Below are 18,786 nucleotides of genomic sequence, written 5' to 3' on the forward strand. Positions count from 1 at the left end.
ATAATTTGGTTAATCCTCAGCTGCTGCGTCCAATCACCATTCAATCACACCCCCTCCCATGGCAGGCTGTCCCTCCAGGCAGCTAGTGTCACTAACTGTGCTACCTGGGCCTCTCCAGGTTCATGAGTATTGATTCCATCTGTCCAATTTGCAGGCTGCAAGACGTGTCCAAGCAACCAAGTATGCTGCCCTTGGTCCCAGAGGGCAGACAGTGGTCTGGCAGGATGGGGAGAGGAAAGTGACTAGGCTCAGCTCTGGGGCTGCTAACCCAATCAAAAGGAATGGGCAATTCACTTCACAAACTTGGAGGCCAAAGAGGGTAAGCATCCATGCTAGTGACTCATTCCATAACCTCCGAGAAGATTTCCTTCATTTTTAATAAAACTCAAAAGGCAGCAGCCCCACTGTGGGAATATAGCTATGACTAAAGGAACCTCAGCCCTTCAGTGGTCAAGAGTGGCACCAAATACCTTGTAGATAGCTTTTCATCCAAGGGCCATCACATACTTAAAAAGCTTCTAACTCAGAGCTTGTGGAGATCAGGCTGTTCTTAAAAGAACCAGCCCAGATCAGGCTAAAAGGGCTATAAGAGTATGATTAGCTTTGGTGACCAAAGTAAGCTTTGATGACCTATGGGCCAAAGCAAGGCAGAAACAGGGTAGGAAGTTAGTTAGGTAAGAGAAAACTAAGGTGAGGTTAGTTAGAAGAGGTTTAGCAGTTGGCCAGGCCCAAGAAGTACTAATTTTATAGTCAAAATATAACCAATGGTCAGAGACATGCAGCAGAAATGTGAGAATCAAAATCCTAGTCAATTGTTAAAGACTAGAAATGGTAGAACTTTTCGTGGTAGAACAGTAGACTACAACCAAATAAGCATCCAGAAACCAAGGAATACACTGGTACTAGAGTCAAGGCCAGGCAGAAGCAGCAGAAACCAGGAGCAACAGCGAGGAAACCTTGGAAATGATGTGAGTTCTGCTTCTTTGACTTTGTTTTTTTTTGCAAAAGCAGGAACAAATCCCCAAGTTGAAAATTGTTTTTGGGAGATAGTAAGTCAGCCCACCTGGCTGATAAGGGGAGTACAGGGTCCACCATAAAGTCAGGTACTGCTATGCCAGGTGACGCACCAAAGGACAACTCCATCCCTCAGTTCTGGTGCTGGGTTTAGTTATATGACTGCTGTAAATTTGGAAAGCAGGTGGCAATGGACTGTGGTCAGGGTCTTATTAGCCTGGATTAGAAGAGGCAGAGTACATTATCTCCCTCATTTAATGTTTTCAAAACAGAAAATATCTTCACTCAAAGGAACAACCCTGACTACTCCACAGGTTCTCACTGGGCAGCAGAACAGGGCAGAGAAAACAGCTCGCAGCCTAGGATCAGAGCTCACCACTCCTCTTACCAAGGTCTTGGGCTCTAGACCTGCATTCTCCTTCCTACCTTAAGCCAACCTACAAAACCATACTATCTCTGAATAGCCAGATTTCCGGGCCTGCAATGCCCGCCCCCCACCACCTCTGGCATGGCTAGCTCCGACCTGTTACTGCGACTCTGCCAGCCTGTCAGTTTGACACTGTCCCTCATAACCTTCACCTTCAGTGCTTGCAGGGCCCAGTCCTTTTGTTGAGTCTGCTCACTTGGTAGAGAAAAGAATGCAACAGATTCTGGTGGGCACACGGGGAGGCAAGTACTGCTATCAGGATCAAGTCGATAAAGGCTAACTGCAGACCTTCCTCTTGGGCTAAAGACACTCCCTGATTCTTCAAACCAGTAAGGCAAATAGTGTCTGGAGAAGATATCTGGCCTTTGAGGTTGATACTGACATTGGGAGGCATCGTTCCACAGACCATCAGAGGCCAAATCCTGAATTGGCTGGGAGAACTGCTATTTTCTCTGCCCTGTTGTACTGCCTGCCAGTATAGGTATCTATTTTCAAAAGGTATAGAGTGTGGGTAAGGAGGCGGAAGATAGTAATCTAACAATGAGAGGTAAGATTTACATGCCAGATGCTGTTTTAAGTACTTATGTATACTAGCCTAATCTTTACAACATCCCTATGAGGTAGGTTACACATAGGAAAACAAGAGAGGTATGGAGGGGTTAAGTAACTTGTCCTAAGTCATTTAGCTATATGGCATGAAGGTGGGATTCAAACCAAAGCAGGCTGGCTACAAAGTCCATGTCCTTATGACTTTGCTATGATGGCCCTTACTTCCCCATACTGCCTGCTCGATAGCCAACAGTCTGAGGAGCACTTTGACTTAATCCTGGTTTTAGCAGCAATGCTAGGACCAAGAAGCCCAACAGAGGGCTTCCCCAGAGCAGAAAACAAAACAAAACAAAAAGATGGAGAGAGAGAGAGAGAGAGAGAGAGAGAGAGAGAGAGAGAAAGGATTATTACTAAGTATGTGAAGAAACCCTCAACCTCATTCGTTATTAGAGAAATGCAAATTGAAAAATGAGATATCACTTAAAATTCAACATACTGGCAAAAGTCAGAAACTGAAGAATGCCAAAGTGTCGGTGAGGACATGGGGATCTGGGTCTCCTCACAAACTGTCAGGGGATGAGCTGCCATTCTGGAAGCCAATCTTATAATACTCTGTCAAATTAAAGCACCTATCCCAGGACCCAGCACCTCTTTCTGAGTGTATAATGGATGGCTGGATAGCTGGATGGCTGAGTGGACAGATGGGCATAGATACATAGATATTCATCCCAGAGAAATTCTTTATTAGTCCACAAAGGACAGCTTGCATGACATTCATCACAGCATTCTGTGGCAGTGGTGGGGGGGTGGGGAGGAGGGTGGTTTGCAGGCAATCAAGTGTCCATCTCTGGGGGAATGGATAAGTGTGCAGATACACACGACAAAACAAGCTGTAGCAGTTACAACAGTTGGATGTAGCTGCAGCAACAGGAACAGATGAAGTTTTTTTAAACTGTTGATTCCCTATCTTCTATTAATCATTAATTGAACTCAACCATTTGTACCAGAAGCTTATTCTTCCAGGCAGTCTCTGAACTGCAGAACTTCTCACTCCTATGCTGAGCTAGTGATCTTGAGGGATGAAGGATGAAGACTCAGTGAAAACAAGGAACTGGCCACCAATGATGCCACTCCTCCTGCTGAGTGTCCCCTCTGCTTCAACTGCCTACTCAGTGCTCATCGCCTTTAGGACTCCTCTGTGACGTGCTGACTAACTCAAGTGAGGTCTCTGACCCCCAGTCTGGGTCCAGGCTCTTCCTCTTTAGTGCACCGAACCCAGTACTCACCCCAACGTAGGACACCCTCTTCAGGCTGTCCTGTAACTGCCAACAGTACTTTTATTCGCCTTTCCCTCTAGGCTATGAGGCAAGGACCATGTCTTAACCTTCTTTCCCAGCTCCTTGCTCAGTGCCTGGGTCACAGGTGGCCAATGGGTATTTTGGGAGTGAGTGCATGAAGAAATGAATGAAGAATGAATAAATGAAATCATTATTTTACTGGGTGGGAAACAGGGGAGGAATGGAAGGCAACTGTCTCAGCTCTGCCCAGTCTTTTCCCACCTGAGGGTTCAAATGAGGCCACAGGCAGATTAACTTGGGAAACCTCCATCTTCCGCTCCTCTGCACCAGGCCCTTCCAGGGCTACAGTCAGACAAAGCTGAGGAAATGAAATAGATGGAGGCCCCAAAGTGGCAGCTCCTACGACTCATGGAACTCCCTTTGGAGCCACAATCCCCCATGAGATGAGTTTTAATTTGCTGATCGGCTTGTAATTAGATTAGAGGTGGGAGTGCATGTAGAAGGTTGGCTTGCACTGACCTTGCTGAGCTCCCGCTTTCAGGACAGTGGGGAGTCACAACACATGGGAAGACAGTTACATCGATCGATGCTAAGGCTTTCTGCTCACAGTGGCCGGGGGGGCTGGGGTCGTTGCATTGTTTGGGAAAGAGTGAGGAAACCTATGGTGTGAGATGAGGCCTGTGCTGGGCCAGGCGCGTGTCAAAGACGGCTGGCAGGCAGCTGGAGCTGGTGAAGCAAGAAGGGCAGTGATCCCAGCTCCAGGTCGTCCCCACACAATGTTGAGCCTCAGGAGAAGCTCCTCCAACTCCTCCTCCTCTCTGCCCCCCACATCTAAAGTGCAGGGTCACTGTGATGAGTGACACGGGTCCCAAGGAGAAGACAAAGAGTGACCTATTCTCAACCCAGTGCGTACCTCGATGAGGGAGGAAGCAAAGAGGTCACAGTTCAGGAGGTCTGCTGTTAAGTCAAATGAGATGTGGCTCATTCAATGCCCTGGCTGGGCTCTGGGCTGGTGAGGAAAGCAGGGTGGCCTGACCAAAGGCACCGACATGCATTAAATCCAAAGGTCCTGTGGCATGAGGGCCTGAGCTCGGGTGGAGAGTGGAGGGAGAACAGTTTTCTATTTAATGCCAGCTTCCTTAGGAAACAAACTAAAGAGTAGGTAGGAAGCCAGGTACCTGTGTAGAAAATGAGCTCCAATCTCCTCAAATGAGATTAATAATCTTTTGTTTACTTACCTCAAAGGATAAGGGTCAATAATCATAATAAAGTAGTTGGTTATTAAGTACTTTACATTTACTATTTCACATTTCACACCCTCAGAACCGCTTACAGTGAGGTACTAGCCCCATTTTATAAAGAAATAAAATGAGGCTCAGCAAGATAATAGGAGTTGTCCAAGTATATACATTAAATAAGCACAGGAACCAACATTCGAATCAAGTCTATCTGGGGCCAAACCTGGTACACATTCCCCAAAGTTACACTGGTTCTCATTCCCCTGGCCATCTATTAGTCTGTTTTACTATTCCATAGTTACTGAGTCCCAACTATGTGCCAGGGGTAGTCATGTTTTCAGACGGTAATTAAAGCAAAGCATTTCACAGCAGCTAAGTGGGATAAGAGAGAGACCAATTCATGTGGACAAGGGTCAAAATCAGTGTTGGGACTAGACAAGGAGAGATGATTTGGGGTAAAGATCAAAGAAGCCATGAGTCAGGACACATTACGTCTGCTCTCCTATCCGATATCCATTCATATAGAATCAATGAATCAAGTCATTTACAACTTATCAACCCAACTATTGTCCATACCATATTAGATTCACACCAAGAGAGACTGCCAAATACTTTACTGAATCCCACCCACCTTTATCTACCAAATACCCTTAACCCACCAGCCTGGCAGTCCCATTTAAATAGGCACAGAATGGATCTGATGTCGTATAAAGAAGAGGTGAAGCCCCAATAGTCATTGAAGCACTATTCACAATAGCCAAGATAAGGAAACAAACCAAGCGCCTGACAATGCTGAATGGATAAAGATGTGATATAAAACTAAAAACAGAAAAAGAAAAAGAAGAAGATGTGATGTATATACACAATGGAATACTATTTGGCCATAAAAAGGACAAAATCTTGGCATCTGTGACATGGATGGACCTTGAAGGGACTATGTTAAGTGAAATAAGTCAGAAGAGAAACACAAATACTATACTCATTTTCAGAATATAAAGCGGGTGGGGGAAGCAACTGAACAAATAAAATAAAATCAAACCCTAAGATTATGAAATAGAGTGGTGGTTACCAGAGAGAGGAGTCAGGGAAAGGAATAGGTAGAGGGGACCGACTGGTTAGTGGTAGATGGTGACTGGTTGTTGGTGGAGGTCGTGCTGAGATAGATGCAGTTGTTGAGGTAAGAAAAGGCACTTCTGGAACTGCTAGTGTTGTAAACTAATGTTACATCAATTAAAAGAAGAAACAAACAACAGCGGCAACAACAAAAAACCAGGGAGCTCACAATTCTTGAGGGCCATGTTATGACTGGCTCTGTGCTGGGCACCTAAACACTTGTCTACATAAAAAAAAAAAACAACCCTGAGGTGCAGCAACAAAAGTAACAGATGTTACTGTGAAAAATATGGGGGTTACCTTGAGGAAGGAGGAGGTGGGAATAGAGGGGGTGAAGGTGGTAGTGTAGCAGTACTGGAGCTTTGGAGGCAGGTGAGTGAAGCAAGTGCACACGTCAAGGTATGAAGCTGAACCGGACATTATATTGTTTTGTAAAAAAAGTGGCAAATCAATAACATTTGGTTAAAAAAAAAAAAAGAAGAGGTACAGGAGTGGTCCTTTTCACAGGCCCTAGAAACGGAACCAAGCAGCTAAACTGGATGAGCAGTAGATGTTTTTCTGGTCCCAACAGATCTACTCTATGAAGACAGCACTGATCACACAGAACCCCAGGATGGGATACAGATTTGGAGAAGTGGGGTGGGAGGGAACCCTGATACTGTCAAGTTAGGCAAATGAGCTGGCATCACTTTCCAGGGAGCAGTGTCTTGGGTTGTCTGAGGTCAAGGAATGCATCTGCCAAACTAGAAACGGGTGCATGCTGGAATTGGAATATCATTACTACGAAACAGGATTATCTCGAGCAACGATTCCAAATGGGATTAGAAATGACTCTTTGTTACTCAGAGATAATCGGCCATAGCAGCAGCGGTGGGAGAAACGTCAAGCTCGGCACACTTTTCTGGGGACAAGGCACTGGCATTCTGGGCACCTGGCCAGCACCCTCATTCACCTTCCTTGCTGGGAAATACTGGGCACTGTCCCACTTTGGGCAGGTGGCCACCTGGGACAAGAGCCAGTCCCATATCAAAGTGGCGTGCTCTGAGGTCCCATGTTCTAGGCCCAGTTTCTTAGACAAAAGGACCAGGAAAAAAATCTCTAAAGTCCTACTGCTTCTAAGTCACCTATGAGATATTAATTAGAGACAAGTAATAAATACCCCACCTTCATCAAAGGCAGGCTACTCGTTAACTTTGTCCTGGGGCCAGCACAATCAGTAGCAATAGTGTTAGTAATAATAATTAAGGCACCACCACTACCATTGCACTACTTTTAATTGAAGTAGCTAACCCTTATCCAGTGCTTGTTACTGTCAGGCACTGTTCTACACACTTTACAGATATTTACATGTTTAAACATCACTTTTTAAATTTTTTTAAAGATTTATTTATTTATTTACACAAGCACTGGGTATAGTCAGAAGCGCGGGAGGGTGAGAGAATTCACCAGAGCCAGAGCGGGAAGCACAACAGGCAGAAGAACTGAAGTACACTGCTGAGGGGAGCAGTGGGCGGCAGGAGAGGTCTGCGCACCATGTGGGACCCTTGCCCGGCGGCCGGGGATCGAACTGGCGCTGCAGAGGCTGCAGGCAGCTTCGCAACCCACCGCTCAACCGCTGTGCCACCGGGCAGGCCCCAAGACCACTTTTTGAGATAGATTTACTAATTATCCCCATTTCACAGCTGAAGAAACAATCACAGAGAGGTATAAGAACTTGCCAAAGTATAAAACTAGTGAAAGTGAATCTGGATTTGAACCCAGGTAGTCGGGTCTAGAGTCAAAGCTGTGTACCTCGTGCTAGACTGTCACATCTGAGAGGAGCATGGCCGACGCTGGGTAAGATCTGTCTTCCACTCTCTCTGCTCTTCCAGGTCCTCCTATAGCTCTGGCACCTCCTTGTTTGCTCACCTCGGACAGCCTAAGCTCAAATGGTCTTTCTAGATATGCTGTCCTACCGTCCACCTCTAGCAAGGAAAATCTGTCCATCTTCAGGCCCCATCTCATGTGAAAAGGCCTCCTTTAAATAATTCCCCCAACTCTCTAGGTGTTTTTTTCTGGGCCACTGACCACATTCTGCCTCATTTACAGATAAAGTGGGGCTTGTTTTATCTCTTTACTATCAGCTTGTTGAGGATATGGGGAGTAGTTTGTCAAAATCATTCAGCACAGAATGGGTCATCAAGAAACTGTGCTGGTGTGACTCCTGGTCTAAGCAGTCTTCTGTCCATCCCATGGCCTCCTCCTTCCCCGTCCCCTCCACAGGCAGGCAGGTTAGTACAGTGGAGAGAATAAAGGTCTGGGATTCAAATCCTGGCTCCCTCTTATACTTCTTGGACAACCTTCTTGGCATCTCTGAGCTCTGATTTCCCTCTGTGTAAAATAGAGATAATAACCTCTCCCTTTTAGTATTGCAGTGAGGATTAGAGTTAACACAGGAAGTACTTCACATGGGCTTGGCACACAAGAAGGCACCCAATCATCTGCAGTCGTTATTATCACTAATCAGGAGATCAGCACAAAGCCCAACAACTGCCTTAGGCTGAAGGAAGATCACTCTGCACCAAGCAGCCAGTCTGGGGTAGGCTGGGGACCATGGAAGAGGCTGTAGGATAGGCCTCCATGTGGCCAGCACCCCTAAGGACTTCTGTATCCAAGCACAGATGCAAGGGTGCACCCCTGCTCTGCTTCTGGCCAGTCAACAAGGTAAGAGAGCCTCCCACAGAGGTTACCCTGTCCAGCTGCAGGAACAGCCTCAGCTCTGTGCTTGAAAAACACCTGTGAAATTGTCCCGGTCCACAAAGAAAGGCTTGAAAACTTCTTTTGCAGGACAGCAATCTGGCTTGTGCTGCTAGTTTCATAACATAGGACTTAATATCCCCTTCCCCTCAGTAAGGTGGAAATGCTAAAATAAATGACTGCTGCGAGAGGGAATTAAATGGTCTTCAGCCAAGGATGGCGGCCTTTTAAAATTAACAAAGCCCAGGTACCACGTCCAGGAAGGCCTTGGCAAATGCATGTTATCCGCTCATTAGCTTAGTTCCGCAGGGACCCGGGCCAAGCAGGGAAGGCAGTGCCGGGAAGCTGCTGATGAAATGCACTCCAGAAGAAAAGGCAGAAGGAGGGAGGGAGACTCTTGTGGGGAATTTCAAACAGTTGTCTGCTGGAGCTTCGTGCTCTGCCTCGTGGTTCCCACCTTCTCCCAGGCCAGGCTATCAAAACAGCAAGTCCAAGGGGACTCACCCTCTATCACCACCTCTTCCTTTCAGGATCTTTGGTACCTAAAGCACTGCAATGTCCTCTATATATAGGTGTTCTCACTGCATGGCTGTCCAGGGTCAAGAAGCCCAAGAGTGATGTGCATGGGAGGTGAGCTCCTGATTCTGTGACCTATGTGTTCTCCTTGCTATAATGAAGAATTGTGACACTGTGATTTTTAATGTAAGCCCACTGTATACCACACATAAAGTGAATTTATCACTACCCATCAGTAATTACATTTCAGAATATCACAGATGGTGTTAATTTGCAAATCTGCATTCTCTACTAAACAAGCAGAATATAGTGTCCTATGAGATATAGTATGCTGCTATGAGATACATCCATGATACAAATTTGAAACATTCTAGGTGACCATTAACAACACGAATTCATTTTGATACTACAAACATGAATTCTCAGTATGCCATGGGTCATAGTTAATAATGAAAATTAAAGGGGAATGACGGTTTCTTAAAAGTTTTTTTTTAAGTCAGTTTATTGAAGTATCTTTTATGCATAGTAAAATTCATCCTTTTAAGTTCAGATTGTGTAACTACTACTGTAATCAAGATTTAGAATATTTCCAAAACTCAAAGTTACTTTAGGCTCTTCCTCCCTCTCCTAAACCCTAGCAGTCACTAACTGGATTTCTGTTCCTACAGTACTGCCTTTCCCAGACTGTCATATAAATGGATTTATATAATGACAGCTTTCTGTGCCTGGTTTTACTTAGCATAAGACTTTTAAGATTCATTCATGTTGCTGCATATATGAGTAGTTTGTGCTTTTTTCTTTATTGCTGGGCAGTAGCCCATTGGATGACTGTAACCATAATTTGGCTGTCCATTTACTAGTTGATGGAAATTTGGGTTATTTCTAATTTTTGGCAATTATGAATAAAGGTGCTAGAAATATTTGCATCCAGGCCTTTTTACAATTGTATGTTCTAATTTCCTGTGGCCAGATACCTAGGAGTTAGCATGGTAAGTATATGTTTTCCCTTTATAAGAAACTGCGAAGTGTCTTCCAAAGTGGTTATACCATTAAGCATTCCTATCAGCAATGATGACAATTGTTCTGCATCCTTGTCAGCACTTGGTATTGTCAGTTTTTCTAAACTTTAGCTACTGTAGTAGGTGGTATCTCATTGTGATTTTAATTTGCATTTCCTGAAATTACTGCTGCTGAGCATGTTTTCATGTGCTTATCTGCCATCCATCTCTGCTTTGGTAGTGTTCCAATCTATTGCCCATTTTAAAAAAATTAGGTTGTCTTTTTATTCTTGATTTGTAAGTGTTATTTACATATTCTGGACACTATTCCTTTATCAGACATGTGTTTTACCAGTTTCTTTTTTGAAGAATTAGAAATGATAAGAAGTGGTTTCTTCCAAACCTCTATCCCTTGCACATACACACTCATGTATGTATTTCATACATACAAACACCTTACTAAGTGCCATTGAATGGGATCAAGCAGTATTTGACACCTGCTAAAACTCATGAGACTATTTTTACCTCCACTATAGGCACCCAACCAACATCAGGTTTTAAGGAAAGTTACATCTGGAGAAATGGCTATCCTATAAACAGCATTTGGCCCCCCAGGCTCTATACCTCCTAAAGCCCTGTTCTGGTCCACCAGGCCCCTGGAATGGTCAACAGTCGTTACACTCCATTGCTGGCCATTGTGCACTGGGAAAGGTAGGAGGCTCCCAATCCATCCCTCAGTGAAAGAGCAAACAGTGGGGCCTGTGGCTGCTTGGACATCAAAGTTGAGCAAATAGGCCCGGCAGGCCCTGCCTCTCCGCCTACACATCCTGCAAATGCCATCTGAAGGAGCTTCCCTGAGGGGGGTCATGACTTTCAGCTTGTCATAGCACACATCAAAGTTTGCACCACACACGAACTGGGTGCATGGGTTCGAATCAAGTTGCCCAAGAGTGGATACTCAGCCATTGTGTCCAGTTTTAATCCTGTGTTTTCTCAAGTAATTAAGCCTTCTTGCTTATGAACTTGTGACTAAGTAAAGCATCACTGAGAAGTTGTAACATCAAAGTGCCTTCCACCGTCTGTCCATGTTTGGTAAAATTGGATTTCTTCCCCTTCTTAAAGAAAAACTAATTGAATTTAGCTGAAGGCTGGTTATATTTGCACGAGCCAGTGAAGGCGATGCTAAATCAGAGTATCATTCTGGGATGCTGTGGTTTAGTCTTTAGTTGCTCTGGATCAGAATGTAACACAGAATGAGGCACTCAGACTCAGGCTAAACAAGTGCCTGTGGCATGAGGCTTATTAGGACTGACTGTGGGGAAAGGGCTAGCCCCCAGGGACTGCTCCTGGAGTCAATACCACAGCCAAGCTGTTACTAGGGCTGGCAAGGGCTGTCCTAGTAGAATGGTGGTAAACCTTTGGCAGAAGGGTTAGTGAAGATAATGGAATACTATTCCAGTCCTTGATGTCAGCAGTCCAAGAAAGCTTCTGAAGGCAAAGGTTGTGACTGGTTACACTCTGAATCCCTCCCGAGTCTAGCACATCTGCATCAGACACAGACCAGTTGTTGAAAAATGCTTGTTGAGTGCATAAAACAATAATATAAAGGGATGTCAGAACAAAATTCCTTCCTTCTGAAGAACAGGAATTCTCTGAATACCTTTTTTGCCTTGCTCATCAGGAACCCTCAATCTAAATTAATACTTGGTTCCACTAATTATCCGATTTACATTGAGTACAGCGTGGTTAATTTATGTAAAATTATGCACACACATATATAATGATCAATGTCTAGATAGAGGGAATTCAGGTGACTGCTTCCTTCTCTATATAATTTTTACAAAAACAATAAACCTATTTTGGGAAAAGAAAATCTCTGGTTCAATCCTGATATAATTATCTTTCCTTTTACCGGTATGATTTCTGATCTTGATTCAGTTTTAACTCTCCTGTGTACATTTATATTTGTATTTTAATTTAAGTCATCTCAAACTCTTTTTGGAAATAAAAGGAGGAATAAATTGTAAGTTAAGTTCCCATGCATATTTTTCAATTTTGTTCTATAGCACTGTATTTCCTATTCAAAGTTAAACAATATTGTCTTTACTATTCAAAATAAAATAAAATAACGCATACATACTCAAAAGTTCAGAAGTTAATCTCTTGAAGGGTAAAGACAATTGTGTTCTCTCTCCCTCAGGACTCAGCACCTTAGCCAGGCACTCACTCGATGCAGCTGAGGGTGACATGACTAGGCTGCTTTCACGATCTCTCCCTTGGGCTTGTGAGCTGCCAATATTATAATGGAGGTGACGGATCCCTCTTGTCAGTACTGAATCAAGTGGTGCTGCCCCCTTACCTTTACTTCATCCAACTTTGATTCAGGGGTGGTGGCACTTCAGGCCTGGTCAGTATGATTCCAGAAGGACTTGATGATTGCTTAGCCGCTTAGCACACTTCTAATAAGGAGAAACTTACCCACATATGGTGCTGGTACGGATATGATAGCCCTTCAAGACTACCCCCTGGGTACCTTACCAATGAGGTCTATTCACCCTGACCACTGTATTCCTGGCATTCCGTTTTACCAGATTCTACTTTTCCTTTCTTCCATAGCACTTCTTATTATCCTTACATATTATCCAATTTATTTATGCATTTATTGTTTATCATCTATTGTTTATTTATGTATTTATTGTTTATCATCTGTCTCTGCCTCTTTCTATCCAGGGACTACCACTACTATAGGAATAAGCTCCATGAGGGCAGGAATCTTTGCCTCATAAACAGTAGGTACTTCCCAAAATTGTGATATGAACACATAAACCCAACCTGAGTGTGTGTTATTTAACAAAAGATAAACACACACACACACACACACACACACACACACACCTGCTGGTATTAAAAGGAAGAAGACACAAAATGGACACTTAGAAAACCAATAATTAGTCCTAGGAACCAAAGCAAATAAATATAAGCCAACACTTTCACTTTGCTCAAGGAGCATCCCTGATTTGCTAATGGCCCAGGACAAAGAGAGCAATCAGTTAAACCAACAACTCATTAGATTCAGAGAGAATTGTCCCCAAAGCACATCTACTAGCTATCTGCTCACTGATTGACAGTGCTTAAAGTATAGTGTTGGGCCTCCCACAGTGGCGCAGCGGTTGAGCGCTGGGCTGCGAAGCTGCCAGCTGCCGCAGCCTCTGCAGCGCTGGTTCAATCTCCGGCCAACGGCAAGGGTCCCACATGGCGCGCAGACCTCTCCTACGCCCACTGCTCCCCTCAGCAGTGTACTTTGGTCCTTCTGCCTGTTCTGCTCCCTGCTCTTGCTCTGGTGGGTTCTCTTACCCTCCTGCACTTCTGACTGTACCCAGTGGTTGTATAAATAAATAAATAAATCTTAAAAAAAATAAATAAAGTATAGTGTTATTTCCTGTTCAACCAGACCAGGATCTAAATCCTGGAAATACTACAACACGTAGAAGGGCACTCAGTCCCCCTTTTTCTACCACTGGCTATCTCTTGCAGAGAGAAATGCCCACGGCGGGGCAAGAGAATGGTGAGAGGGTGGAGGTGGTGGTAGGGAGAGTATCGGTGACACAGAACAAACAAGCATGTGTGTGTGTGTGTGTGTATGTGTGTGCGTGCGCACGCATGTGCTGGAGTGTAAGAGGCCTAATATGTGCAGCTGGGAATAACAACTCACCACTTGAAACCTGGAACTCATGCACCAGCTCAACTGAGTCTCACAAGCCTATGGGAGAATCCACTCTGCTGCCAGTTCAGTGGCCTCTCATGCTCTGCTCTGATAATGTCCTGTCCACACGGCTCTGGTATCACTGATGACACTGTCTCTCAACATGCTTTCTTTTCCACACTAGACCACAAGTATCCGAGGTCTCTGATTCCTCAAAGATCAGCACAGAGCCTGGCTCAGAGTAGCTATTAATCACATGTTTGCAGTCCAGGTAAAGAAACAGGGAGTCCAAGGGATTTTGAAATTCAATTAAGGATCAGAACCAGGAATGGAGTTCAGGGATCTCAACTGCAAAAGCCTATTTATATCAATTTTTCTTTAACGACTAAGTGTTTGGATTAAAGAGGCAAATAAGGAAATGCAGTGCTGAGATCAAGTTTGGAAAGAGAAGCAGAGAAGAGAACCTCTTGCGTACAGCTAAGTCCCTAGCCAGTCAGAGGCACTACCATTCCTGTTTTATAAATCCGTTTTGTTGGTTTCCACCACATTTATTGTTTTTCCGAAGGTGACCAGTATGAAATAAAAAAAAACCTTCTAGATCTGTTTGATGGGGAAATTTAAATTGTTACCTCCAACTACCAATTTCATTGGCTACTACTACCATGCCCAGTTTGCTTTCCTTAAGAGCATTTCTTTTTGTTCTTAACAATCATTACTTTGCAAAATCACAGCTAGAGACGGGGATGGAGGGAGGAATCTAGCATCAGCCTGGGACCTAGCAGAGGAAGGCAGCAGTGAGATAGTAAAACTCAAGCTTTGCAGGCAGCCAGACCAGGTTCTAAATCCTGTCTGTGTGACCGTAGCCAAGTCACTTTATCTCTTTTGGTTTCACTTTCTCAGCTGTGAAATGAGAATAGTAACATGTGTCTTATGGAGTGATTGTAAGAATTAGTTCTAATAGTTCACTCTACAAAGTGAACTATTTCAATCTTTATATAACAGTTATGTCCTGAGGGAATAGGGAGAAGGTAGAAAAATAGCAGGTCCTCCAATGGGAGGAAAGGAGTGCCCCATCCTCCAACCTTCCCTGGTTTCCATTAGAATCTCCAGGGAAAACAACCCAGTAGGGCCCTCACTGGCACATAACTGTGGACTTCTCAACATGGACAGATGGTTAGATCATGAAAACACAATTTGTGGGCCTCCCTGGTGGCACAAGGGGTTAAGACACAACATATGAAGCTGATGGCAGCCACTGCAGCACAAGTTCGATCCCTGGCCAGGGTGCTACCCACATGGCATAGCAAACCTCTCCTGACTCGCCTGCTGCTCCCTTCAGCAGTATTTCAGTCAATCTGCCTGTTCTGTTCCCCGCTCTGTCTCTGGTGAATCCTCTCATCCCCCACACCTCTGGCCTGTACCCTAGTTCTTGTATGCATAAATAAATAAATCTTAAAAAAAAAACCAACACAATTTGCACATACACACTTGATCATTTACAATGGCTTTCAAACATTTTGTTGCTTCAATGATGCAAATAACTTGCCTAAGATCACCGAGACAATGCATGATGGAGCTGTGATCCAAAGCCACATCATTCCTCTCACTGCACCAAATGTAGGCCAGTACCCTAGACAGAATCACCTCCCTGCCTCTGTAGAAGACCACAGGGGCACAGGAGAACACAGGAGAGGGGTGAGGAACATGATCTGAAGTGATCTGGCTAAGGGAGCGCTGCGTGGAAGGAGACTGACCTGTCATTTCGGCTGATGGCTGCTACCATGAGTGCTGTCCAGCCAAGCTTGTGCCTTGCGTTGACATCTGCACCTTCTGACAACAGTCTAGAAAGAAACAGGGATAGTTTCAATATGTGGTTTATCGAGGATGCACATGAATGCAATAAATGAGACAGTCAACAAATGAGGAGGCTGGGTAAGTCTGGAAATAGAAACCTTCGAGAAATAATTATCTTATTCCAGCTCCTCTGTCCACGTTCCTCCCACCCCAGGTGTTCCCTGTCTCTCTCCTGCTTCCCTAAAATGAGTTTGCCTCCTACTGTTATCCTCTCAGCCTTCTGAGAAGCCTCTCCACCTGAATCCCCAGAATTCCCAATCCCTCAGAACAGAACACTCTCTCCCTGTTTCCCTGCCTATTCTAATCCTACACACTCTCCTGAGAAGGCTTCCCTGATTCATCCAGTCCACAGATCTCTCTTCCTTCAAACTTTCCTGTGGTTAGCACAGAATGAATGCCCAGTATCACCTCTTACCTACGTAGTTCCGAGAAAAGATCAAACACACACAAGGTTACCTGTTTGGTCACTGGAAAGTCTTAAAATCAAGGAAAGATGGAATGAGTGTTAGAAAAGCTGGATTAGGTTCCTAATCACATAGTCCATATGAGTTTATGTGACTCTATACATCAGGGCCCAGAATATAGCAGCACAACAGTTGTAGGACAAACACATGCACAGGGGTTTAAGTGCATCGCTAAAATCCTGAATTCTGGGCCCCAAGGACAAGGGGCCACATAATGTGAAATGAATAGAAAGGGAGTAAATTGAGCCAACTCTCAATAAGCACCCATTAAAAAAAAGGCACTGCCCTTGGAACTTTAGTCATGCTCTTCTTTGTTCTTCACAAAACCATAAGGAACTGATATTCATCTGTTTCCATGGATGAGCTAGCCAATGAGGTGAAATGACTCACTGAAGGTCTCACAGCTAGCTAGGGGCCATTACAGGGACCATTATGATTCCCATCCTTCTTACCCCACCACCCTTCCTCCTCTCTACCGAACATGGTTCCACATAGCACAGGAGAATGCACACTAAAGTGACTTCGGCACTCAACATGGTATGTGCTTGGTCCAGAGCTAGATTTTGAGATGAGGTAAGGAGACGAGGTGTAGCCTAGGGAAGCATACAATTTAGTTGCGGAAGGAAGGCTCAGGACAGCATGAAATCGTGAGCTAGTTGTGTGATTTCTGCAGGAGTTATGTAAGTGCTGTGGGAGGCCAGGAAAGGGAGATCCCAAAAGTCAAAAGCAATTCACCAATGAGGCAGGATTTACTTGTGAGAAATGGGCAGAGAGTGGGAAAGTGGGAGCTGTCCGCTCTTCTGGTTTCTTGCTGAAAGAGGCTGGTGAGAGTCCAAAGGCTCAATTTGTGCCTTTGCACCTTTCTTGCACCACGGTCACAGTAAATGATCTTCTGGACCAGAAGACCAAGTGACCAAATTGCCAAATGACACCTCTGTGCTATTGTAGTAAGCAATGGCTATGGTTTGGGGGGATGAGACAACATCCTGGCCTGTGCTGATGTGGAGGAGACAGGGACTGTTAGCGCCTGATGGGGGACAGACCAACAAGCACATAATGACACACCAGGCAAAAGCTATAATGGGGATCACAGGCTGCAAGTGCACAACCAGGGAACCTAACACAATCTCAGTGAAACCTCAGAGGACGGCCTCTCTGGGGAGATGATGCTAGAGAGTTAGCCAGCCAAAAGGAGATGAAGAAGGGAAGGAATGTTCCAGGCATATGTGAAGTCTCTCACACAGAGGAAGAGGTGGCAAGGGGTATAAGAAACCCCAATAAAGGCTTAGCATGACTGGGGCACAAAATGGGAAGGGAGAATACTGAGGGAGGAGGCTGGGAAACCCTGATCTCTCACCTCTGCTTTGGAGGTGAAGCCCTGGCCTTCTCACCGCACATAGTTAGGCTTTTTTTTCTTTTTTTTTTTTTTTTTTTTTTAATGCAGCAACAATTTCTTAGGGCTAAAGAGGTTTAGAATCTGGGAGATGAATTTTCTATAGGCAAAAGTCTCTTTTTTGTACAAAACCTCTTTCCTAATCTACAAAACCTCCACCTTGTTTAGCAGGCTAAGGTGGTGCAGTAGGCAGTACGTGGTTCTGAGAATTCAGAGACTGGAGTTCTTATCCAAACTGTGATTCTAATGGCACAGCCTCGCTTCTCTGGGGCTTGGTCCAGAAAACCAGAATATCAGGATGGGACGAAGCAAGTCAAAATGGTTTCTGAGGGAAAAGACTTGGGAACAATTTGCAGATAAGGGAGGAAGTGGCTTGCCAGTCAAGACACTACTCAAAAGCAGGGAGGAACGGGAAGGCAAGCTCAGAGACCATAGAGCAGGTCCATCTGCTCATGACAGTTCACAGCAGAGAAACACACAGCTGCTAAGGTCTGCAAGGCCTACAACATGGCCTCAAACACCAGGCAGAGAGCAGAGACCTATTTTGAGCCATGGACTCCTCTGAATAGGATAGAGAGGTGACTCCAGAAAACTGGATAGGAGCAAACACACTCAAAAGACTTTTTTCTTTGTTTTTTACATATGGCAGCTGGGAAAGGAGGTGCCAGGTTTCCAGGTCTACATGAAATCAACCTAGGGTGGGACCCTAGGTTACAAACTCAACCTACAGGGTTGACGGACGCCTGGCACGCATGCATGCTGCCACTCTGGACTCTCTGCACCTAAGTCAGAATCTTTCCCAGGTGCTCTTTCCTGTGAAGCCTTTGGAAGAGCCGCAGAACCAGCCTCAACACTGGTTCCCATCAGCTTCCATCAATCAACTGAAGTTGGTGACAGCAAGGAAGCCCATTTGTCACCCCCTGCACTTTCACTGCAGGCAGTGGGGCTGGCACTGAAGGTCTGGGGACAAAAGAAATCATAAAATTAACTTAATAACTTAAACAGGCTGAATTTGAAAGGGAAGAAGGTAGAAATGTGGACAAGAAACCAGTTTGGAAGTTGCTGTAAGAGAGATAGGCTAAGGCAGGGAAATGAGAAAGCAGGGCGTAGGTAGCAGAAATTTAGTGCAGCCAGTTTTTAATTGCTCCATAATTCTCATAATATCTCACATCTACCACAGTCTCCCTCTGCTCTCCCACGGGTATTGGTCCAGGCAGTTACTATCTCCGAGTCACCAAGAGTCATGCTTAAAGAACATACTCTTACATACACACCCCTCCTTTGAAGTTTTGTGGTTATTTCCTGGGGCATGTACTTGGAGTGGGATCCCCGGGTCACAGCGGGTACCTGATTCGACAAAATGCCAGGGCCCTCTCCAGGGTAGCTGCTTCATCGACCCTCCCTCCAACAGGACAGGGTGTTCCTGTGGATCCTTCTCCCTGTTAACACTTGTCAGCAGCCAGCTTCCACTGCCAGTCCCGGA

General features: G+C 44.9%; 1 protein-coding gene across 2 annotated transcripts in view; it reads right to left on the minus strand.

Moving 5' to 3' along the window:
• CLPB (ClpB family mitochondrial disaggregase) overlaps window positions 1-18,786 on the minus strand; it is a 142,262-nt gene that overhangs the window by 99,313 nt on the left and 24,163 nt on the right. For both annotated transcript variants that reach the window (XM_037522910.2, XM_037522911.2), the window contains exon 3: window positions 15,347-15,433. In XM_037522910.2, the coding sequence (XP_037378807.1) occupies window positions 15,347-15,433 (87 nt within the window). The remainder of the gene's footprint in view (window positions 1-15,346; window positions 15,434-18,786) is intronic.

Source organism: Talpa occidentalis, unplaced genomic scaffold (genome assembly GCF_014898055.3).
Source record: "Talpa occidentalis isolate TD23 unplaced genomic scaffold, MPIMG_talOcc4v2.1 talOcc4.3, whole genome shotgun sequence".
Taxonomy (NCBI): Eukaryota; Metazoa; Chordata; class Mammalia; order Eulipotyphla; family Talpidae; genus Talpa; species Talpa occidentalis.